The sequence below is a fragment of the Merops nubicus genome, unplaced genomic scaffold, assembly GCF_000691845.1.
Source record: "Merops nubicus isolate BGI_N331 unplaced genomic scaffold, ASM69184v1 scaffold11683, whole genome shotgun sequence".
Taxonomy (NCBI): Eukaryota; Metazoa; Chordata; class Aves; order Coraciiformes; family Meropidae; genus Merops; species Merops nubicus.
This window is the reverse complement of record NW_008599590.1, coordinates 1-24,381: the sequence shown is the minus strand read 5'-3', so window position 1 is coordinate 24,381 and position 24,381 is coordinate 1. Positions and strand designations below refer to the sequence as shown.

Here is a 24,381-nt window from a genome sequence, read left to right as displayed (position 1 = left end):
TACTGGTGTTCCAGTGAGGTATTTAATAAACCATGAAAACACAAATTCTAGAGGAACTATGCATAAATCTGCTTTAATTAAGACCATTCTTAGGCTAATGACTTGTTTATGACTTTAAGTGCCTCTGCTCTGAATGCTGCCTGGGAAACCAAGCATGGACATGCTCAAACCAAGACCAAAGCTTGAGATGAATACTTTAAACATCTCCTGTCACTTCTAGCTGTAAGCAGCCATGGTGGTGAGATGTTTAAAGGAGGATGGGACATACCCTGTGCCACAGGGTACTTCAGCCCTTGATCTCTGTGGACATGGAGACCTTCCATGGGACCCACAAGTGCTCCAGTCCCTGCTTGTGGTGTCCACCTTTAGCAAGGGGAGAACCTTGCAGGTACCAAGGTGCACACCATTAAGATGATTTGCTGGATCCAGGGTCTTGCCTTGAAGTTGCAGCCTTGATGGTGCATTTCACTAAAGTAACAACTCTTCCCATTTTTGTGTGTGCTGTGTTGTTCTAAATGTTTGGCTAGGAGGGCTGAGAGTATCCTGGTGACTTTGCAGTGCATCGTGGGTGGTTGCTCTCATCCTGGAATCATTTGGTTCAGAAAACAGAGATCCTGTCATGAGTATTTGTTCTTGTCTATTGTTTAATCCCTCCAATTTGCTGAATGTTTTACTTGTGGCTTATGGGCTTTTTTTTTTGTTTGGCTTTTTATCTCATATGCTTGAAAGGAGACTGTTATCTTGCCCCTGTCTTGTTCTCTTAGCCAGGGTCCCAACCTTCTTCATGACAGTTAATAATCCCAATGCACAGTTAGAATGTAAATATTTAAACCTCTCTTGCTGGCCACTGCCCAAAAACGCTTCTATATTTTAAAAGCAGGTTCAGATCTGCTAGATAGGTCAGAGAGCAGCTGAAGGAAGTCATGTAGTGTTACCTGTGGTAGCAACTGCTGCCCAGGCTGCCCAGAGAGGTTGTGGAGTCTCCTTCTCTGGAGAGATTCCAAACCCTCCCAGACACATTCCTGTGTCATCTGCCCAAGGTGAATCTGCTTTGGGAGGGGATTGGACGAGGTGATCTTCAAAGGTCCTTTCCAACCCCCACCACTCTGTGATTCTGTTGAAGTGAGGAGATGAGTGATTGAAAAGAAAGGGCAACTTGCTGTGAACTTGAAGCCAAACATTTCCTGGATTTAATATCGTGAGTGCTGTGATGAATAGACTTGGCAAATAGGAGACATCTTTCAAATAGGATTGTGAAATTACTCGTGGTGGATTGTACTTTACTGTGGCTTTGAAGGAAAGTGAATCAAGATATTACATCTGCTATTCTGTGTGTATCTAGCTATATTTTTTTTGTTTCCTTAGGTTGTATAACACAAATATTTGAAAGCAGCTCTGGGAAGATGAAGCTTCCAGTAACACCAGCCCAGTTGGGAACTCGATTGTTTTAAGAATACCTGGGAACTTCTACTCATGTTTGCCTAATCCAGCAGAAACCAGAGGACAATGAGTTATTTGGGATTTTTACCTATTTTCACACCACACATCAATTTTTCTTCTTTCTCATTTTGTTCAACTGGAAAAACCTGAGCCAGTTGTGTAGCTGATTTTTACTTGGCCACATTTGTGTTACGGAGCTACGTCCACAGTCCATCTATTTTTGTTTGTTTTGGGTTGTTTTTTTTCTTTATGTGACATGTCACTTTCTGGGTGCTTTTACCTCTTCTGGTCTGAACCTGTCCTTTTGCATTGCTGAGTAGTCTTATAATCACTCAAGGAATTAAATCATTTCAGGCTTACAGAAGATGACTCATACGCTTCAGAAGCATTTTTATGGCTGTGCTCGGCTCATTAATCCAGGAGTTTAACAGTAGTAATATGAGGTATTGTATTAATTGTTGCATCCATTTATTACCAAATGACTTGCACAGACAGTGTTTCAGATGCTGTGGACCTCATCAGCATAAGCAGAAGTGTCCTGTTTGCAAAGGAGAAAACAAGATCCCTCTGTACACCGACAGCAAGCAGATGAAGTTGCTGGCGGTTTTGGAAGTAAGGACTGATCACAGGGAAAGCTGGAATGGATTTTTCTGCTTGAGGAAGGGGAAGCTATGCAGCTTAATATTTGGGTTGATTATAATGACTCTAGTGATGGCATCCTACATACTGACTGGAGCCAAACACGGCCTGTTGCTAATACCATCTCCCTTCCATTACGGACCTTTCACTAGCAACCCAAGCTTAATGGACAACGAAAGCCTTAGTGACATGAAAGACCATTACCAGCCTTCTAAAATGAATATTTCATATGTAAAGGATTATCCAAGCATTAAATTAATTATTGACACTATTACTTCAAAGATAGAGTTTATGACGAGACAGCGTCCTGATTTAGAAGAGCTGAGGAAACAAGAGCCACATGTAAGTATGAAGTGAAGAGTATCTTGAACTGCTCTCTACCTGCTTAAGTCAAGACTTTTGGATCAATCTTCTGCTGAGATGAAAAAACAGTGCAACTGCTCAGATGTTCACAGAGTGATTTACACCATCTAGAGCCTCCTGATTTGCACTGGCTGAGAAGCTGATATTGTAAATATCTGAACCTTCTGAGTCACAGGCAAAATAGATGAGTTGTATAAGTGGTTTTGACACCTGAGAGAAAAAATCAGGCAGTCTTCTGACAGCTGTACCATCTCATTGGAGTTTTACCTTGTCTCTTGTAAAATAATTCTGATCTAGATTTGCCAGTCACTTTAAATGATAAATAAGAAAAGAGCCTTTCTAATAACTCATTATCAGTGTGCCTCCCTGGAAACTCAGTCATTGCAAACCTCGGATTTCAGAGTTAAAAACTGGAGGTTAATTTGAGCTGAGAGTTAAGTGTTTAAATTTAAAAATGAATTCCTGGGTTTGCAGGGGAGCTGGGGGATTCCTGAGGTCCTTGCTGGCCTTAAAATCTTAAGGATTTCTAAACCCTCTCCCCATCCAACTGTTTTTATAGGATATAGTCCTGATGTCATCAGAAGAAACAAGCCAACTTTGTACTTACTTAAAAAAATAAGGGTTAAAAATGTCCACATAGTATTTCTATTGTGTTCTCTCACTGTATTAGATTGGAAGAGTTTCTCTGTCATTTTTTTGCTGCCTTGACTGAAATTGTTGTTCTTTGTGTTGCAGATGTTTTCAGTAATTCCTAATAAATTCCTTCCAAATAGCAAGAACCCATGTTGGTATGAAGAGTACAGAGGAAACACCACCACAGACCCTTATGCAACCAACTCCTATGCACTGTATTCCAAGCGCTTTCGAATCATCTTCGATTACCTCAGGAAGGTGTTTTGGAACCACTTGTCCCACCACAAGGGCAAACACTATCGCCTGCGTTGCCTCCCCCACTTCTACATCATTGGCCAACCCAAGTGTGGGACAACAGACCTGTACGACAGGCTCAGGCTGCACCCTGAGGTTCGGTTCTCAGCCATCAAAGAGCCACACTGGTGGACAAGGAAACGGTTTGGTGAGTAAAGGTCTCCTCTGGTGTCCAGGAGAGTTGTCTCTATTAAATGTTGACATTTCTTGTCTGTATCGTTGGGATGAAGTTTAGGGATTTGCTCCAGATTGGTTTATTTTGAAACCACTGGAGTGAATAGTTCTGAAAAATCCAGGTGGTGGGTGCTTGGTAGGTTCCAGTCTAGTGACATTTTGGGTTAGGCTTTACAAGATGATGGCCACTTCATTTGGTTTATTTGCATAGAAACTCTAAGAAAAAAAATCCTAAAACCACTAGATAAAACCAACCTTGCAAATTTATAAAAGGAGGAAGAGGAGCTGTTGGGTTGTGATGGGAGATTGAAAGGATAGCAGGGATCGTCTGGTGCTGCAAAATTCTGTAAAGCTTTTTCTACATGAATAAATGATGAGTCAGTATTTGAAGCATGAGTGGCTTCAAAAACTACAACTTTGTGGTAGGAGCTTTGTTAGTGTTGCAGCTCTATTCCAGCACTGAGCAGTAGAGATGCTCTGCATGAGAAGCTCTCTCACACTGAGGAACCCACACGTGCTTTTTGATGCCCTTTTCCTGGGTGGCATCAATATTTCATGAAGTGACCCTTCATATCTCTGAAGGCAGGCTTGAATAGTTGAGGTTATGGGCTTGCTGGAGCAAAACACCTCCACCCCTCGTGGCTGCACCTTCAAAGGGTGTCTGAGGGTGGTGGGGCTGAGTGCATCATTCTATCCATCTCTGAAGTCTTTATGTCCTCCTTGTTCTTTCTTCCCTGGATGCCATAGAAGGTCAATCTTGTAGTTAGAGACTAGATGAGAGGCAGAAGACCTCTTGTCAGTCCCTGACTCTGCTCTGTGCCCAGTGCCTTCCTCTAAATGCAGATGCATGTGATGTTTGCAGTATTCCACCCAGGCTCTGGATTTTCCCACTGCTGGGTCTAGCTGTTAAGTGGTGTTGTGCCCTCACTTGGTGACTTTGGGATCAAAGATCAGAGGCTTTTCAGTGATATTGCTGTTTCCCAGAGGGAGATAGTGGTGACTTTATGGTGACACCATCACTTCTGTCTCTTATTTGCTGTTGCTTTACTGCAGACACTGTCTTTGGAACGAGGCAAAACCTTGCCCTGTGGGGTAGATCACTGGATGAGGGCTTCACATCACTCCTTTCCTTCAGTGCTTTTCTAGGCTTCCTTGAAATGGGAAATGATCTCTTCTAATGACCTGCTGTGGTGAAAGGCAAGGAAGGACACTTTCTGAGGGACAAAAGCACCTGCAGTGCTGCTTCTGTTCTTTCCTTTGGGGTCATAACTTCAATTCTTTATTCCTCCTGCGTGTGATGTTGTCATTTCCATGTCCCTTCTTTGTGCTCTGGAGCCCAGAAGAACCTCTGAGCTCCCACAGACAGGGCTTTGTTCCTCACTGCTTGGTGAGAGGAGTGCTCAGCCACAGAGCCAGAAAAACCTCTCTGTGGAAGATCACGTGAGAGTGCTGACAGGAAAGGCTGAACCAAACTGATATGTTAAGCTAAAATCCTTTGTACTAAATAGTTATCTGCACCTTCTTTAGCCTTAACATAAATATGTGGATTTAATGTTGGAGGAGGTAGTGCATCCAACCCCACCAAAGCAAGACTGGGCTCAGTAAAGCTCAGAACTAGACCTACTAAACAGGCAGAAGAAATTAGGCTCTAGTGCATGCAATCTGAGAACAAGGGTGAGTTCCTATCTCTGTGTTAGCATCCACAAGCCCTTCACTTGCACAGTCTCATGGTCAGCCACTGGGGACAAAGTGCAGATCCTTGAAGAGAACATTCTTTGCATAATAATTTATTGTATTTTTTTTTTTTTTAAGTTATTTTGTCAAGCCAAAAAATGAGGAAAGATTGCAGAGATTTGATCTCATGGGAGGGAGATCTGTACAGATGACCTTCTGACCATCTCAGGCTGTCTGCCATTGAGGAAGATTAAATTTGCTCCTGGTGGCTCAAACCTTTTATGCTGCCTTAACAGTATATTAGTTAATGGTTATGATGGGAAAATAGATAAATAAATTAAAGTAAAAGAAGATAGAAGAGCAATAGGCTAATAAGTGAAACTCAGCCTCCTTTATAAGCCAGGTAGTGGAGATGACTCCTACACTCCTGGCTATTGACTTGGTTTAGTTTGTAGCACTTAGCTGGACCAAAAAAGTCTCTTTGTTCCATGGCATCCTCTGATTCAGTAGATTTTTATGAGCCTGACTAATTCAGCTGAAGCTAAAGAGCCCTCCTGGGGAGGCCCCATTTCACAAATCACAGCTTTCCTCTTCTGCTGGGCTGCTTGATGCTCCACAGAACTTTGTCCCAGCTTGACTGTCTCTCTTTCCTGGCTCTTAGCTGTGATTTCTGTTCCCATGAGTGGGGTGGCAACAAACCGAGGCAGTCTGTAGCAACATGCTTGTCCTGTTTTTTTTCCCCCTTAAAACAAATCAAAATACGCTGCTGAACTTTCTTCTACCCTCATTAAATCCCACTTTCCCAAAGGGGAAAATCAGAGGGAAGGGACAAAAGAACTCCCTTGCTGAGCTTTCCTCTCACAAAATGGATAATTATTGGCAGTGTGGGAACAGGGAAGGGAGAGCTGAGAAGTCCTGCTCTATACTCTGAGCTTTGCTTCTGCTCTGTTGCTGTCTCAATACTGTCCTTGACCACTGCTCACTTGAGAAAATCTCTTGTGGTATGGCAAGAAGCATGAATGCCAAGATGAGCACGCAGAAGATGTACAGATAGTGGAGAAATGAGACCAGACTGGGAAAGAAGAGTGGGAAAAGGAGTGTAAAAATCACAGCTGTGGCTCAAGGTGCTGAGAAATGCAGGGAGAAGGTGATACTGAGCACACCCTGGAGTGTGGGGAGGGAAGGGAGAAAAATAAGACATTATCATGGAGCTTTGTTTTCATACTTGTGATATACAAATACATGAATGATTTTTCTAGTTTTATGACTTTGATAAGTGAATGCTGATTTGCATGTTTGGTATCAGAATCTGCTCTCAATCTCCATACAGTAAATCGAGTGGGAGTCCAACATCACTTTGATTTATATTGGTGCAAACAAAAGCAGAATCTGGTCTTTCATATTCAGTCCCAAAGCTAAATTTAGAAGAAAATAAATGCAAGCTATTCATGCAGGAACTATAAAACAGAACACTGCAGATATTTCCTATCACTGTGAATTTATGGCTTAATCATACACCGCCCTGAACCTCAGCCACTTCATTATTGGCACTTTTATCTGAATCTTACACTTCATGGGTCTAATTTTGTGCTGACATGAACTGGCCCAGTGCCAGCCACGTCAACGACGCCGGCTTGATTTACACCAAAGGTTAATCTTGCCCTTTTTTTTTAAAAAAAATAAACTTTTTCCCCTGTTTTTTTTAGGAATCATTCGTCTGAGGCATGGATTTCATGATCGTTACCCAGTGGAAGATTACCTTGATCTGTTTGACCTCGCAGCACATCAGATTCAGGGGGTGCTGCAGAGCCCAGCGGCGAAGGAGCACGGCGAGATGAACAACATCATCATTGGTAGGGCAAACACAGCCTCTGACATCTCTCTCTGGAGCTCCAGGTTGGCAGCAGGCGTAGGTGAAGCATGAAAGGGGCATTTTTCCAGGTGTAGAAGTGGTTCCCAGCCCAGGGCTCCTGATGGTGGTTTTCTTTGCTGTGTGTGGAGAGGGCAGAAGTTCTTGCCTTTTCCTAGGGAGTGGCTACTTGGCTTTGTTAGAAAGTTGTAATTATCTTTAAAAAAATGCCTGAGTGAGCAATGAATGTCTGGTAGAGTCATAGACTCATAGAATAGCTTTTGTGGGAAGAGACCAGTCCAGCTATTCACCCTGCACTGCCAGGTCAACACTGCCCCATGTCCCTCAGGACCACATCTCCACAGCTTGGAAACCCCTCCAGGGATGGGGACTCCACCACTGCCCTGGGCAGCCTGGCACAGCTCTGGACAACCATTTCAGTGAAGAAGTGCTTTGTAATGTCCAACCTAAACCTCCCCTGGTGCAACTTGAGGCCCTTTCGAACTCTTACCCTGTCACTTGTTCCTTGGGAGAAGAGACCAACACCCACCTCACTCCAACCTCCTTTCAGGTAGTTATAGAGAGTGATAAGTGCTGAGGAACGTCAGCATTTAATTGAATCTTTAAAAAAATATTGAGAATTACCTTGATGACTCCTTCAAACATCGTTTGCCTTCTGCTCTCATTATGAGAGGTTTGCTGTGGTGACAGGATTGGCTCCTCAGCCTCCATTTAAGTCCATCATTCATTTTATTACATATTGAACATAGAGCAAAATTTGCAAGATAGGGTCTTAAGACATGTTGCCATCAAGGACATCTGCAGAGTTTCCTCCTACTTACAGTAATATCTCCTGTCCTTTCATGGTTGAAGTGCCTATACTAATTAAATTCACTAATCTAATTTGCAACGCACATCTTTGATTGCTTACCTCCTGTTGCAGCTTTTTTCTAGAGTTTGCTTTGTGTTTCTTTTTCCTGGAGTCTCATTTCTTGTTTCATTAAGGTTCTGTTCGCTTTTCTTATTAAGTTTGCAGGAAAAGTCCTGAATGATTATCCTCATTAAGTCAGTCTTTTATGACCTTGGTGAAAAACAAAACAGAGCTAGCTCGTCTGAAAGGAATCTATATGAACATCAGGTTTGCTTAGAATCTGCCATTTTCTTATTTCAGGGGACTAGAAAGAAAAATCAGCATAAAATTATAAACATTTCAGTATTTCATCATGTTACATTATTTTGAAAAGTTAAGCTTCTTTGGATGTTATATTTAGTGCATAATAATTGCATTTTCCCCTAAAAAACCCCCAACATCTGCTTAGAGATTGGACAGTGTTGATCTAGCCTAAGGCATTCTGAGCAGGGTTTGTTTATTTGTGATCATTAATATGATAAATTCAGAGGAATGTCTTGTGAAAACAGTATTATTTTAATCCATTAATGGCTGAATAAAGAGGTTATGCATCCATTCTTTAGGCAATTTAATAATTGTTCTTTTCAAAAGAAAAAAATCTTTTGAAATGTGGTCTTTAAATCCATATGAAAAAATCATGTATTTTTGATGCACAACAGTAATTTGACATAATTACTATAGCAGTGGTTAACTTCATGTCAGAAGTCTGAGGGGACATCAGAAAATTGAGAGATGAATAGGTGGCTTGATGAGGTCATAGACTTTAATCTTGGGCATGATTTAGGGAAACCTTTTTGAGGAAGGATTTGAAGCCAAGTTGTTCCTGTCGTGGGGATGTGGCAGTGACTTTCCAAGGTTGCTCTCATCCCTGGAGTGCACTGCTCTGTAAATCTGTGTATGCAAAGTGCTCATGCCCATTGGCATTATTCCATCTTCTGCCAGTGCAGAAATAGCTGCACGGTGGTTTTTGGTCCAGCTATCTCAGCTCTTGTCCTATATTTAGTCTTTTGTGTTTCTGCTTCACCCAGCGTGGGAGCAGGGCTAATTGAGTCTTAATTGACAAGTCAAAGCCCACTGATGATTAGGCAGTGCTTTGGCTAATTAATTTAGCACGGAAAAGCAAAGCTGTTGTGGACACCCAGCTTTAGCCAATGGACCTGATCTCCTCCTTCTGAAAAGAGGCAAAATGAACATGGCAGAAGATTAATGTGTTTTCTAACAGCTCCCAGACTTTAATAATGAATCACATTATGTTAAGCTGAAGTTTGGAGCCAGTGCCTTTTTCATGAGTTGTTTTGGCCATCTTATAAAATCTTGATTGGACTTTCCCAGGAGAAGGAAAAAAAAAAGGGAAATCATATGCAAGTCTACAAGCCTTTATTTTTTTTTTCACCTCATTCCTTCTGATTTGAAAAACCTCATTAACAAGAATTAGCTCTCGTTAGACAGTCAAAGGGTGGAAGCTTCCAAAAAGCTTCTGTGTGTTTTATGAAGTGCTAGTGTGTCACTTAAATGACAGTATTACTTAAAGAGACAGGGAAGATGACACAATTCAAAACTTTATATCAGATCATTTATTTAGCAGCTGAAGCACCATATACCTTGTTCTGTCAGAGATGTGCTTGACTGTGTAGCATTACACCCAGAGTAAGCTTCTTCAGAAACTAAGGATATCAGAATCTGGCATTTCACCAAATGTTATGTATCATATAGACTTTTTCCTGATGGTTAGTAAATAATTGTATTTGACTTAATCTCCATGAATAATTGGAGTTCTAGAAGAAAGCTCTGACAAAGGATAATTCTCAAAACAGGGTATTTCAAACTGCAGTGACACAATTCTGCTTGTTAGTGCATTTTATTTTTAATATTTCCCATGTGCTCACTGAATCTCCTGCTTATATTCAAAACACTCTTCATCTGCTGGAGTAGTGGGCTCTGCTTTTTTCTTTGGTTTAGTGTCAAATTGTACAACTTTGTTAGCAAGTTACTCCTCTCATGAGCATTCCAACCAACCCTTGGGATGCTACAGAGAGCACAGAAGGTCTTGGGTGGTGGCAAGGTCCTGCCTCCTCACTGGAAGGTGGCCCAAACCCCTCTGCAGTCCCAACCAAATATATTGGCCTGTGTTAACCACTAGCTACAAGCAGGGTGGTCAGTGGGTAGTCATATTTTAGGTGGAATTACAGACAAGATGCCTTAGCCATCACTAGATTCCCAAAGGTACAAGGCAGTGCAACTTCTGGGCCTCTGGGGAGCATTAGCCAGATCAGTTTGCAAGAATTGAGGTATGTTGAAATAAGTAGAGTCAATTTAAACCAGTCTACACCAAAATTCAGCTGATTTCTACTCCTGTACAATGAAATGAGTTACTAGGAGGAATTCTTTTCATTCCCAGGGGAGGCCAGTGCCTCGACGATGTGGGACAACAACGCCTGGGTTTTCTTTTATGACAACAGCACTGAAGGAGAACCTCCCTTCTTAATCCAGGATTTCATCCATGCCTTCCAACCCAATGCCAAACTTATCATCATGCTGAGAGACCCTGTTGAAAGGTGAGCAAGGATCACATGGCTTGAGTACACAAGAGCATTTCCTTACTATAATAACTTTACTTGTTCTCACTCTCTTGGATGCAAATAAATGTTCCCGTTGTATTTGACATTTACTTGGTTCATGACAAGAGCTGCCAAGGGGGTTTATTCTGTGTGTTTTGGCACGTTTCATGGTGATAGTGTTTTAAAGACAGGGCATGTGTGTTTAAATGCCACGGTGAGTGCCATATGGAGACACCTGAGCTACTCTGAAAACAAAGAATTTCTCCATTGCCAAATGAATTATAACTCCATGACCTGGACTAATACTCCCTGGTTCTCAGCAGGACCTTGGGCTGAGTATGGCACCACATCCACAGGTCTTGGCATAAGTAGTCCTAAGTGCTTCATGTTAAATAATGAGCTTTATGTCTTCAAGGGTCATATTGTTCCAAATGATGAAAAGACTGCAAACAGTTCCATCATCTGAAAATGATACAAGTTTTTTTAAATCTTAAAAGTGCTTGGTGCAACATTCCCAGAACCATAGGATGATTCTGTATAACCATTCCCTAGGCAACTTCAGCTTGCACAGCTAACAGCTGCTTAGAAGTTCATCCTTGGTCTTCCTGACTTTGTCTGCAGTGAAAGGGCTCTGCTCTTGCAGAGCTGTGGGCTGCTCTTGAGTGGTTCTCCATTCTGGTAGCCAGGAACGTCCTTCTTTTCACCTGCACTTCATTTTTTTTTTTCTCTCCAGTCTTCCTCTAGGTTTCTGGGGTGTTACTTTCCATTGTGTCCTCTGAGGAAGGAAGACAATGGTGAGGGTGACAAGGAGGGTGGAGGGGATGGAGGCAGACTCCAAAAGGATGAGACCAGGGGCGTGTGAATTCCTTCTCTCTCTAGCTCCCTAGGGAGAATTCAGGATACTTTGGGAAAGATCAATTCTCAGGGGCAAATCACAGAATCAGAGAATAGTTTGGGTTGGAAAAGACCTTAAAGATCATCTTGTTCCAAGCCAAACTCTCTCAGCCTTTCTTCACAGGAGAGCTGTTTCATCTCTCTGATCAGTTCTGTGGCCTTGCTCTGGACCTGCTCCAACAGGACCATGTTGGCAAAGCCAAGAAGCACCCAGGAAAGAGGAGAGAGGGATGCAGATGATGCTGAGGACCAGGTTCTGGTGCAAGATTGGGCACTGGGAGAAGGGTAGGCGTGGGGTGTTCGTGCAGGTGGTGTCTGGGCAGCTGCCCAGAGGAACTTGGCAGCAGGAAGGGATAGGTGGTCCTGAATGAGCTTCTCCCATGGTAGGACACAGCTGCTGATGGGAGGCAGAGCTGTAAGAGAGCTTTCCATCTCCTATGTCAGGAAATGCTGCTCTCAACTTTAATGGCATCTCCTGACCTCAGGATTTAACAGATGGTAATTTTACGTGTGAGGGGTGGCTGAAGTGGCTTCCTCATGGAAATTACTGACAAATTCCCTGATTGCTTTAACCACCCTCTGTAATGTGGGTGTAGCTCTTTGCCAGCTTTAATAAGGGGGAGATAAAAAGTCAGCTTCATCTCCCTGACTGTGCTTAGGATAAATGGATTCCTTTTTGTTTATGATCCCCTGTGCCCTTGTTGCTGATGGCTCAGCTGAACTGCAGGAGCAAAAGCAGCCATGGCAGCTCCATGGGTGATGCAGGGCAGTAGGGCAGTTGCCTTGCAGTAGCCAGGAGGTTTTGGATGCAGTGCAGGGTCTGGTCTAACCTGCAGAGGGTCTGGTCTATCCCCCAGCAGGGGATATTGGGAGGACATCGAGGTTTGTGATGGTGGGTGTCAACAGCATCATTATTTCATTGTAATGGATGGAGGGTAATGACTTCAAGTAGCTGGAACAGCTGAAATCTGTATCAGCAAAGACTTTATTTCCAGGCAGATGTCCTCAGAATTAGAACCAGATGGAAAGAAACATGGAAAACCTCAACTGCCCTGCAGAGAGAGAACTTGTCTTCAAGAATATGGTTTTCTATAAGATGTCAGCAAGTCTTTAAAATGAGGCGTTTATTTTAATGGATGATTAGAAATACTAAGCAGTCATATTAAACCTTTTAAACAAAACTGCAGCTGGGCCCATGTTGTACATGATGCCTGCTGGCTGATTTCCACCAGTGAGAAGCTTTTCACCTGCTCTACCAGGGGCAGCTGATCCTGCTGTTGCTGGGACAAGCTGGGCAAGCCCAAGTCTTGATGTGAACTCATTTAGTTCAAGCTGGCTGGATTTATCCCTTAGCTTTTCCCCTGCTCACCTTGTACCCTGCACTGGTGGGTGTAACATGAGGGACCCAAGGTCTGCCATGGCAGATGGAGAGGACACACGTGGTGCCATGGTTGTGGTCCTCAAGCACTGGTGGGCATCACTTTGAAATAGACTCCCTGAGTGGTCTGGTCCAAGCCTGGTCTGGTCCTCTCCTTGCACTCTGAGATAGTTTTTTTCATTTAAAGAAAACTGTCTATAGTCCAGTTGCCAAACTGGGAAGCACTGGACGAAAGTCACAGGCTTTATCTTCCTTAGCTGGTGACTCCTGTAGGTAGTACTGGGTCCTTCTGCCTCATCTTCTATAGTCTGCCATGACTTTTCTTTTAAAAAGATGTGTAAAAGTTGAATTAAAAGCATCCTGCAATGCAAGTACCCCTTTTCTTCCTTTTTTAAATGAACAGAGAGTTTTCATTTGTTTCATATGGGAATTAAAATCCTGTTCTTGCAAAACACTGAAATAAATAATGGGTGCAGAGGGGCTATTCCTGTGCCTAAGTGCTTTGCTGGATTAGGGCCTAAACTTTCTAAATTAAATGATGAATTTTTAAGTACCTGTGGAAGTCTAGGGAAGTTAAAAAATAAATGAAGCGAAATACTAAAGGTTACTGCAGCAATAAAATGAGACCTGAATAAACTGCTTTTTTTTTAGATAATTTCTTAGACACCTGTTTTTTGAAAGGGGCTGAAAGATAGTAAGGATTTCTGGAATCTTGTTGAGAGGTGGGTGCTACAGAGGTGTAATATTTGTGCCTCAAACACTTGGGGAAGTGACTCCTCAACTGTTACAAAATTGTCTCTAAAACCCTCTGTTATTTTTTGGGTTCTGGTCATAGATTCAAAGCTTAAATACAAAAGAAAGTTAAAGTAGAGAAAAGAAAGTTTATCAAATCTGATATTTCTGCCCTCGCAGAGCATTTCCTTTGTCTCTTTGAAGCATGGTTATCTTGGAAGACTTTAATCAAGGTTTCGGGGATTAATCCTAAAATAAATATTGTACTTGCTTGTCGTTTTGGGCTGGTTTCACCACCACTGTCACGCCCTAAAGGGATTTGGTTTGAGATAGTGTTTTTCAAAGGGATATCAAGTAATTGCAAAACTTGTTCTAAAAATCTGCAATTAAGAGGATACTCCTCTGCTGTAACTTGGAGAAATTCCTATTGAGAGTTGGAAGTTTTTGATGGAAAGACAATATAAGATTGGAAGTGGAGATCAAGAAACCAGAAAATCCAGACTCTTTACTACTCCTGATGGTAGCCAGCTTGGTAATCACATTACACCCACTCTTTCAAACATATCCCACTCCTCTATTGGATTTGAAAGCCACTTTAAGCTTTTGAGATGAGATATTACTCTGAGCCAAAACCCACCGAAATGAATAGAAAAGGCATTGCTGGCTGAAGAGGCTGCTGGTGGGGCAACTTTACACACACATGTACCCTTTTTCCTCTAACTCATTGCCATTGTCATGTCAATAAACCTGCCTTCATTTCCTCTGCCATTCACTTACACGTCTCTCATCCCCAGGTTGTACTCGGACTATCTGTACTTTGCAAGTGCTAATAAATCTGCAGAAGATTTTCATGAAAAAGTGGCAGAATCCCTGCAGCTGTTTGAGAACTGTGTGCTGGATTACTCCCTGAGAGCCTGTGTCTACAACAACACCCTCAACAATGCCATGCCTGTATGTATCTCCAGGAACATTGGATTCCTTGCCTGCTTAACTCTACGTTGGGTCAAGGTTGTTAAAACAGCAAAATGCTGTGCAGATAAACAGGAAGAAATAAAAACTTTCTGCCTTTTCATTTGTAAAGCAGAGGAGATAAATGTATCTATAAGCACGTAAAAGCTGATGGACTGGCTCAGCTGCCTCCTCAGCCTGTTCCCTGATGAATGCCAACAGTAATAATACTCTCTTCCTATTGTGCAAGAGTATGGAGAGCACATTTAGTGGAGATTATGGTTTAATGTGTAAGCTTTTTGCAGATCTCTCCAAAAAGTAGCTCTGGCAAGGATCTCTGCGGTATGAAATTGCCTCAGAATCAGAATAAATGATGTATTCTTTCTGAAGAAAAGGCTACCAATAAGTAGAGAAAACCTTTCTTTTTAAAAAATTGTGCCCATCAGAAAATGATAAAAGAAATACAGAAACTGCTGGCAGGGGAATGGATAAGTATTACAGGCTCAGGATTCCAAAGTTCACATTTTTAGTGTAGGTCTGACTGCAAATTTTGCTTGAGGGGGGAGAATAATATGGAAGAGATTGACTTGAAGTGTCACATCTGGCTGGTTTGCTATTCAATCCTCTTTTATTTGCTCAGGCTGTGAAGGACTCGGAGGGAATACTTCTCTCCTTTGTCTCTGGGGTGAAGTTATTGTGTCCTCCACTTGATGAAATAACCATAAAAGAGTGTGTATGTGCTCACAGGCTTGAGCCCTGCAGCAGTAGGGCAGGCAGGACATTCCTCCTCCTTACCTTGGCAGGTACTGGAGCTGCTTGTCTCTGATGACAGCCTTCATGATCTCCACAGACAACTTGCTGCCAGGCAGCATCACCATGTTTTCCAGACAAATTCTTGCACAAATGCATTTCTTTCAGTGCAGGGAGAGAAAGGCAGAAAGAGAACCAGAAGGGGAAAGATTTTTCCTCCTGTCTTTGTCCTCAGGGTGCAGAACCAATCTTTGTTTGTTGTCTTAGGCAGCCCTCTGAAGAAGTTACTTTTGGAAACGAACAGAGGATGGCTGGGTCCAGGGAGCCACAAGCAGGTCTTCCTAATAAAGCACAAATCCTAACTGTGCTCCTCCACAGGCTTTTTTAACATCTTCAGCCAAATTGCTGAAGTCTGTTATGTGCATGGATTGCTGTGTATTGAAAAAGTAGGGACTAATTTCCCTAGCGAGCTCATTAGATTGATAATTGTGTGACTATGCCAGAAGAATTTTGGTTTGCTACTTGTCAATATATTCCTGAAACAAGAGAAGTGTCATAGATGTTGTCAATGCAGATAGATGATGACCTGTGAAGAAAAGGGTGTTTGTCAGCTTGTCACAAAATCACAGAATAGTAGGAGATAGAAGGGACCTCTGGAGATCATCTTGTCCAACCACTCCTCTCCAGCAGGTCACCCACAGCAAGCTTCCCAGGATGGGAATTCCAGCTTCCCAGGTGGGTTTGGAATCCCTCCAGAGAAGGAGAATCCACAACCTCTCTGGGCAGCTGCTCCAGGGCTGTGCCACTCTCAAAAGAAAGTTTTCTTCATGTTCAGATGGAACTTCTTGTTTTCTGGTTTGTGTCCATTGCTCCTTGTCCTGTCACTGGGCACCACTGAAAAGTGTCTGGCCCCAGCCTCTTGACCCCCACCCTTTAGCTCTTGCTCAGCATGGATCAGCTGCCCCCTCAGCATCTCCACAGCCTCAGCTGGACACTCCCAAGTGGTTCCTTGTCCTTCTTGAACTGGGTTTTACATTTGCCTTCGTGTCCAGTGAAGTGGGGCATGGACTGAGGGCTGGAGTGTTGCTCCCCCACTATCATTACGTTAGGCTGAGGTTTTGGGTCAAATAAGATGTTTCAAATTCTTGTGGAGCTTATATATATAGAAGTCTGCTAAATATGGAAGCTTGGTGTTCTAAGCAGCCAAAGACACACACAACATTGTACTTTATGATAATAATGACTGAGCAATAATTCAAAATATGGCTTATTTTACTGGAATTTAGGTTTCAGTGTAGGTCACGAGTCAGTGTAAGAAGCAAGAGACTTGTTATCTGACTTCATTGGTTCTGTGGTAATGCCACTTGGTGATGGTAAGTCTCTTTTATGAAAGATACTTATGACTTGGGATTCATGTTTCTCTCCTCTGAGCCTGAAGGGATTTAGAAAAATATTTATAAGCACAGTTGGAGGTTGGACTTTTAAGAACACCAGACTACCCTTTTTATGTTTCAACTTGTTATGTAAAGTTGAGGAGGGAAGAAAAACAGAGATTAGGTCAGGACAGGCTGAAAAATTGGCTTCTCACACCCCTGGTCTAACATCATCTGGTGCTCTCCCTGTGAACAAAGACAAGGCACCATTAACACTGTCTAGCAGCCACTGCTACTGCAGCTTAGCTCTAAGTCTAATTATTGCAATCAGAGAACACAAGCAAATAATACACCCAAATCTAATTCCTGACACCCACTCAGGATGTTTGTACTACTTGTGGCAGCATGCTCTGCTGCAGCTGCTGCTCAAGGTGATGTAAGCAGGATTAGAACCTGGAGAAGGTAACAGGACTGAGCATAGAACCATAAAATGGTTTAGGTTGGAAGGGACCTTTCAAGGTCATCTAGTGCAACCCCCTGCAGGGAGCAGGGACATCCCCAGCTAGAGCAGGGTGCTCAGAGCCCCAGCCAACCTCACCTGGGATGGTTCCAGGGATGGGGCAGTGACCACCTCTCTGGGCAGCCTGGGCCAGGGGCTCCCTCATTGTAAAAAATTTTTTATTATATCTAGTCTAAACTATATATAAACTATAATCTTTCAGTTTAAAACCATCAGCCCTTGTCCTGTCACAACACCCCTTGCTAAAAAGATTGTCATCTTCCATTCTACTGCTGTTCATCCAGAGGTTGAAAGCCCTCAGTGTCTCCTTTGAGGCTGGGTCATGCCAAGCACAGAGCAGCATGGAGGTGAGCTGGCCAAGCAGCCTTCTGCCCGTGGCCACTTCTGTGCAGTGCTGTTGTGCAGACCTCTGGCTGAAGCAGCAAGTGCACGTCTCTAACCAGTAGAAAGCCCATTTGCAAAGATTTCCTGAAGTTGCACTGAAAACAAGAGGAACATTAAAAAAATGTTCAGAGACTCTCTTTTTATAGTTCCTCAACAGCACATAGTCAAGATTTTTGCCCAGAAAACGGAGGTGAGCATTTGTTTGTCACTGTTAGAAGTGGCAGTAAGATGGATTAATTTTTGTTTCACTTTTTTTTTTGTGCTTACAGGTAAGGCTACAGGTTGGACTCTATGTCGTGTATCTTTTGGACTGGCTGACAGTTTTTGACAAAGATCAGATACTTGTTCTTCGCTTGGAGGACCACGCATCGAATATGAGATACACCATGCACATGGTGTTCCAGTTTCTGGACCTGGGTAGGTGTCTTCTGGCTGTTTATAGTGCAAAAAATCACTGTTATCCTCCTTCTAGGCAACTTATTGAGAGACAAAACAGAAACACAGGAATCTCTCTTGAACTATACATTAATCTTATTGCCAAAATTCCCAAATTCTCATCGAGAAGCTCGTGTCAGAAGATCCTAATACAACTCTAGGGATATATCTTAGCATATGGAAGCCAGCCCTGCTTCTGAAGTCAGTCAGGGCTTGTTTGTCATGGGCTTACATGGCTGCAAGAGCTCTCCCACGCAATTTAAACAAACTGAAGTGCTGCCATACTGGCAACAGCACGCACTGATCCAGAATCTAAATCCCAGCCTGATGAAAGGTTGTGTTTCTAGCTGGGGAGAAGGGGAAATTGTGTTTTCGCTGTGTTGATGGAGACATCTGTTGCTAATCCCTAGAGAAACACTGGCAGACAAAATGTTGCCCAATGTTGATTTGACAGTAGCAAGAGGATGAAAATGTGGCTGCAAAATAGTCTGGCTGGTCCAAACGCTGGTCTAGATGATGAGAAACTTTGAATGCAGCAGATTGAACAGATGAAGAGCTTGGCATCTTCTTCCTGGAAAAAATCTCTGGGTTTTTTATCTTGCTGAAGTACATTGTCAAGGGCTGACATTTATTCCTGGAGTAGGGATATGTCTATACCTGTGGACCACTAACAGCCTCCAAAACAAACAAAAGAAAAGGGCTTACACAAGTGAAGCTTGTAGAGTTTCTACCATGTATTCAACATAATAAATAACAGTATAAAATAATTGTAGCTCCAAAATGGGCAGGAAGTTGTATTCTATGTCATGGTTGTTTCTGAAAACATTTTTTTTTTTCCCCTACTAGAAATGATTTATGCTGCTTGTTGTAGAGATGATTAATTAATGTGCATGGAAAATGTATTTACTAGCAGTGATTTATTTTACTCATCTAGGCCTGTATTCAATATTCTGAGACGTCATCGCTGCTAACACAAATTCCATTTGTCATCCCCTGGCAAAGCACCTGATTTAGTCATTTGTCTTCTTTAACATGGGCATCTTTGGTGAAATCTTTAGAAAGCATATTCTGTTTTATCAACAGGACCACTAAGTGAGAAACAAGAAGCTCTGATTACCAAGAGTCCTGCATCAAACACTAGACGACCTGAAGACAGAAGTCTGGGACCTATGCTACCCACCACAAAGGCAATTTTAAGAGATTTCTATAGGCCTTTTAATACAAAACTGGCACAAGTTCTTTTTGACGATGCTTTTTTATGGAAGAGGACATAACATGTAAATTTAATGCCACAGATACAGTGCTTAAAGGAGTTTTTATTTTTTTAAATTCTATTTTTGTGCGTGGAGATTTACATTTTTTTCCCCATTCCAAAGAGAAGCCGATTGAGGAGCTGAGACTCTCACCTTCAGTCAGCACACTTCCTGACAGTTATAGCACATTTTCCTTGTGAGAATGTAAAGCATCTTGCTTATCAGTTTATTGCAACTTCTTTTACCTCGGAAAAAGAGTGGAAGAGCATTAAGTGCAAAGATGTTGTCTTACACTCTCCACGGGGACACTGAAGTTCAACCTTCTCTAAGATGCTGCAACACAGGATTAGCATCAGTTTCCTACAATTACACTTATAATCTCATTTTCAGTATATGTTATTCATTCATTTTTTTCAAACTATCAATGTCATTTAGTCATTAAAATTTTTAATTGAATTCAGCCTAAACTTTTGTTTCTTTTTGTCAGCATATTCACAAATGGTTTTCACTCACACTAAGGTTTTTTATGTTTCCTTAATTTCAAAAGAAAAGATAATTGCATTTACATAAATTTCCAAGTCTAATTTATATCTTCAAGGTAAATGGACTTTTCTAGCTATGGTTCTTGTAAAAGATTTTATATTCCAGGTAAGAATGGATGACTGAAACCTAAATATCAGGCCACATTCTACATTTAGCATAACAAATCCATTGTCTTCCATATTTTGTTCATGGAAATACAAATACTTATCATTTATCCATATCACTCACACATTTTCCCAGGGACCCACTAATGGACTTGGTGTAAAGTCTGGTGCTGGCCATGGAGAGCTTTTGTGGAGTTTTCTGTTAGGTTCTACACAGTTGCTCTTCTTTGTTGCAAAGAGATATGCATTTAAAATCATTATGAAATCTTGTTATTAAATGCAGGACTGGACAGGATGTACAATATCTTGCAGCCTCATAGAAAGGACACGTTACCTAATGAATGAGTTGCACATTCTGTGTCTCCCTCTTTGAGAGATGTCTACATCTAGTTTTAAAAGTTGAGCTATAAAAAATTGAGAGGAAAAAATAATTTGAAAGCGATGGAAAAACTTTGGACTCTCTGAAAGCTTTTGCTTGACTAAATTAGCCAGATTTTTTTATACAAATGAGCAGTGTTTGTGCAGTTGGATGTCAAACAGACCTGGTTAGGGTCACTGGCATCTCTAGTTGGCAGTTTTCCTGCAGGTGGATCTGGCCAGCACAGTCTACCTAGGGTAGGGACTTTTAAAGGAGACAAATGAAAATGCTACCTGTTAATATTTCCTTTCAAGGGCTAAGCTGATGGTTCCTTCCCTGAATGTGTGTTGAGTGGGTCAAATGAAGCTGGTATTTAGCTAGCATGTAGCAAAACCCCAAATAATCATCTCTAATTGGCCTCGTGTGCCCTTTTGACCTTATATTGGAGCCCACAATGCAGCTTTTTCATGGATTTACAAATAATAACTATTCACCATCCTCCTCTGTGGGGCTGTTATTCACCTCCTGTGTTCCTAAACTGAGAACTACTGCTGAAAACTTCATGACTGCTGAACATGTTGCATGTGAAGATGATTGCTAACGTGTGAAGATTTTCTTTTTGGAACAGAAGTCCATTTCTAGGTCCTTTGCCAGGTGGTAATGCACTGTTTAAAAAGGATTCAGTCTGGTGTTTGGAAAGCCTGAAATAAGTAATTTGAGGAAGCAGTTCAAAATAACCAGAACAGATTAGTTTTAGCTGAGAAATGCTTACACACCAAAGATGGCTGGAGAATCAAGAATGGATTATTTTAGCAGTATAAAAAAAATAAAGTATCAGGGCAGCAAGAATCAGAAAATCAGAATGAATTCCCAGCTATTTACAAATGTAAAATTTCCACTCAGCCATTTATTTACACTAAAGATTTCTGCCAGTGGTGCTCTAGAATTTGTGTCAACACTGTGTGGTCAAGATGCTTCTATCCAGAGTGTCTGCTAACCTAGTTTGCCATGGTCAGATATTTCCCTTTAGTTGTCAGCTACCACCATGATCTAGTTGCTATTACCTAACCAGCCCTAAAAGCTGATGAATCTCTCTGATTCTATTAGCATGAGCATTAATTATGCAAACGAATCACACATAGTCAGTTGTTTGTGCCACACTGATGTAAGGTGCTGAACTCTAATTCCTGCCAGCAGACTCATGAAATCCACCACTGCTCAGGGAGATTCTTTCCACCCTTTTCCTATGTGTGTGATCGAGATCAGAACGTTCTTCGTGGTCAAAATTCCTGCTTTAGGTCAGTCACACCCAGCACCCTGCTAGATTGAGGTCTTGCCTAGTTCTGACTCTGAAAAAGGAGAAAGCTGAAGGTTCTCTTCACAGTGGTGACCACATATGCCCAAGTGTGGATAAGGTCAACAGAGAGCACGTGGTGTGCATGTGTGCAGCACAAGAACACATGGGGAAGGGGCTACAGCACAGATGATCTGTCAGGAGCCTGTAGTCCTCCTGGAAGTGAAGTCTCCAGTGAGGCTGCTTTTGTCTTTGTGTCTTCCATGAGCTCCAAAATATGACCTCTTGATTTAACCCTTTGGACCATTGCTCCATTGCAGCCTTACCCTGTTGGGTTGTGGCTTGAGTAAGTATCCAAAAGTAGCAAATTAACTGTCAAGTGGGCATCTTGGAGGTAAGGATGTTTCTTTTTAGTCCAGACTGTAAAAATAGTATTGATCTGGTGACTTGGAGACAAACCAAAATAGCATTTGATTTTCTTGAGTGATGCTACAGTGCTGGTGTCAGAACCTTCTTCAGGCACAGAGCAAACAGTGGCTTCACTCCAGCTTCACAGCAAATCTCCACATAGGATAAGACTCACCCCAAATTCTTTCAGGTCCCTTTACCTTCCTGTTGACAATTCTAGCTATGAAAGAATTCAATATTATTGTTCTTATCCACTGTAGCACTGAGCTGACCTCCATCCCCAGAACAGTCATTTGCTAAGAAATTAGGTTTACTGTCCACAAAATACATTTTCATGCTTGCTGAAGTGTAGCAGTGGCTCTTTGCAAAGACCTCAGAAAATGTGTGTCTCATCCTGTGTTTTCTCTCTTATCTCTGCTGAACAAAAATAATCAGGCAAAGATGCAGCTTTCCCAAGTGCAGAGGCACTGAGGAAGGGGTTGTTTCCAAATATTCTTGCTGCTACTGCAGAAGAATGTGAAATGTGTTTTCTGGAAGACCTTGAGTGTTTGGGCCAAGCGTCTTGGCTGCCTGGAAGCTCAGTAAAAACAAAATATCTCCTGCTAAGAAAACTGGGCACTAGTTTATATGGAAAATGATAAGTTGTTATCTGTCGAGTCCAGTGCACAGGCTTGTGTGCTTCAGCTTAATAAACTCAAGAGAAACAGTGAGGTTGTCACAGTTCTGAATATCCCTTTCTGCCAAGAAATGAATCTTGTCTTCTAAGTAAGCCAAAAGTTCTTTTATAAAAGACAAAGCACCAGCTTGTCACAAAAAGTTCCTCCTGTTACATCCCCCCAGCACGGGCATGAGGATGGAGACCTGCCTGGAGAAGCTGGAGTTTCTGACAAAACCCCTTGTGTTGCAGTACCATCTGGTGGTCGACACAAGCAATACTTTGTGCCCTGGATAGTAATGTTTATTTTTTCTCCCTTGAAAAAGAAAAAATAGTTTCCACTTCTTCACAGATGCCCACAGGAATGAAATTTCCAGTGCAGCCCAGGAGCTGGGGAACCTGCAGAGAACTGACTACACAGCCCCAGCATTAAAAAATCCTAGAATCATTTAGGATGGAAAAGACCTTGAAGATCATTGAGTCCAACCATCAACCCAGCACTGCCAAGTCCAGCACTGAACCATGTCATTAAGAGCCACTTCTACATGACACTTAGATCCCTTCAGGGCTGGAGCCTCACCACTGCCCTGTGCAGCCTCTTCCAGGGCTTGACAACCCTTTCAGTGAAGAATGCTTTCCTTCTATCCAACCTAAACCTCCCCTGGCACATCCTGAGGCTGTTTCCTCTTGCCCTACCACTCGTTCCTTGGAAAAAGAGACCAACACCCACCTCACCACAACCTCATCCTTGTGGTGCCTCCTGGGGAGCTGCCACGGGGTCCTGTCTGTGGTGGTCTCCCCCAAGGGTCATGTAACACCTCCCTCTCCACTGAGGGAATTTGCTGGGTCAGGTTATTCTAGTAGTACTTCTGGTTATTAATAAATAGCTCAGAGCATCTGCCAAACCACTGAGCCTGAAAGTCCAGAGTGACAGTTTGCAGGGATGCTGCTGAGGGCTTGGATCCACACTTCTGTCTGCACTGGCTTTCTGCTTCCATCAGGGGAAAGATGCCACCAGCAGCTGAGGCCAGGGAGATGCTCACCTCCACTGATTTTGGCAGTCCTGCTGGGGACCCCTGCTTCCAAGTCACAGCTCCTGTGAAAACACTGCCAGCTCTCTGTGATGCTTCAGTCAATAAAAAGGTCCTTAAAATGATTGCCAGCATGGCAGGGGCTTAATGGACTGCCAGGCTGAAAGCTACTGGTAAAAATTAGAAGCCTGCTGTGTATCCTTGAAGCCACAATTAGCAGCAAAGAAGAGACACAACTAGTAATCAACGTGTCATGTTCCTGAGGAAAGAGCCACTTGCCTTCCCTCACCCTCCTCATTTCTGAGCATCCCTTGGCTTGGTAGAAGCCCTGGCTCTTCAGGGAGGTGCAGGGTGTTGGTGCCTCTGCTGCCAGGCTCCCTAGATGTCCCTCTGCCTTCTGGTATCACCCACCCAATGGACTTCTCTCCAAGGGTAGCTGCAGGAAGAGGAAGGATTTCTGTGCACATCTGTATCACAATGGCTTCTGTTTTGACTCCTCTGATGCTTGCAGGGGTGAGAAGACCCAAACTCATGACATGAGTGATTTGTCACCTCTGGTCTCTGGAGAAACAAGCCCCAGAGGGTGATGTGGGTGCAGCTGTTACCTCAAGAGTAGTCGTGCCCTTCCTCTTCAGTTTGAAGGCCACAAAAATGGTCAGAGGGAGGCAACACCTCTCCTTTGAGGAAAAGCTGAGGGTGTTAGAGTTGTTTAGTCTGAAGAAAGCTATAGGGACAACTTGTTACAGCCTTTCAATAATTAAAGGGGGCTGAAGTGCTGGGGTTAAAC

General features: G+C 42.6%; 1 protein-coding gene across 1 annotated transcript; it reads left to right on the top strand.

The window, feature by feature from the left end:
• Positions 1-1,725: 1,725 nt before the first annotated feature.
• CHST15 (carbohydrate (N-acetylgalactosamine 4-sulfate 6-O) sulfotransferase 15) lies at positions 1,726-19,661 on the top strand. The gene is made up of 7 exons (XM_008937447.1): positions 1,726-2,421; positions 3,178-3,517; positions 6,924-7,070; positions 10,375-10,531; positions 14,333-14,489; positions 17,783-17,930; positions 19,032-19,661. The coding sequence occupies exons 1-7, from the start codon at positions 1,834-1,836 to the stop codon at positions 19,220-19,222; spliced, it is 1,728 nt and encodes a 575-aa protein (XP_008935695.1). The 5' UTR covers positions 1,726-1,833; the 3' UTR covers positions 19,223-19,661.
• Positions 19,662-24,381: the final 4,720 nt, after the last annotated feature.

What these genes read in the sequence shown, in the direction of transcription:
- CHST15 (XM_008937447.1), top strand. Translation starts at nt 1,834, where the DNA reads ATGGCTGTGCTCGGCTCATTAATCCAGGAGTTTAACAGTAGTAATATG. An exon ending in TGAGGAAACAAGAGCCACAT is followed by an intron (nt 2,422 to 3,177) that starts GTAAGTATGAAG and finishes TTTGTGTTGCAG; the next exon opens with ATGTTTTCAGTAATTCCTAA. An exon ending in GTTCCAGTTTCTGGACCTGG is followed by an intron (nt 17,931 to 19,031) that starts GTAGGTGTCTTC and finishes TTTTATCAACAG; the next exon opens with GACCACTAAGTGAGAAACAA.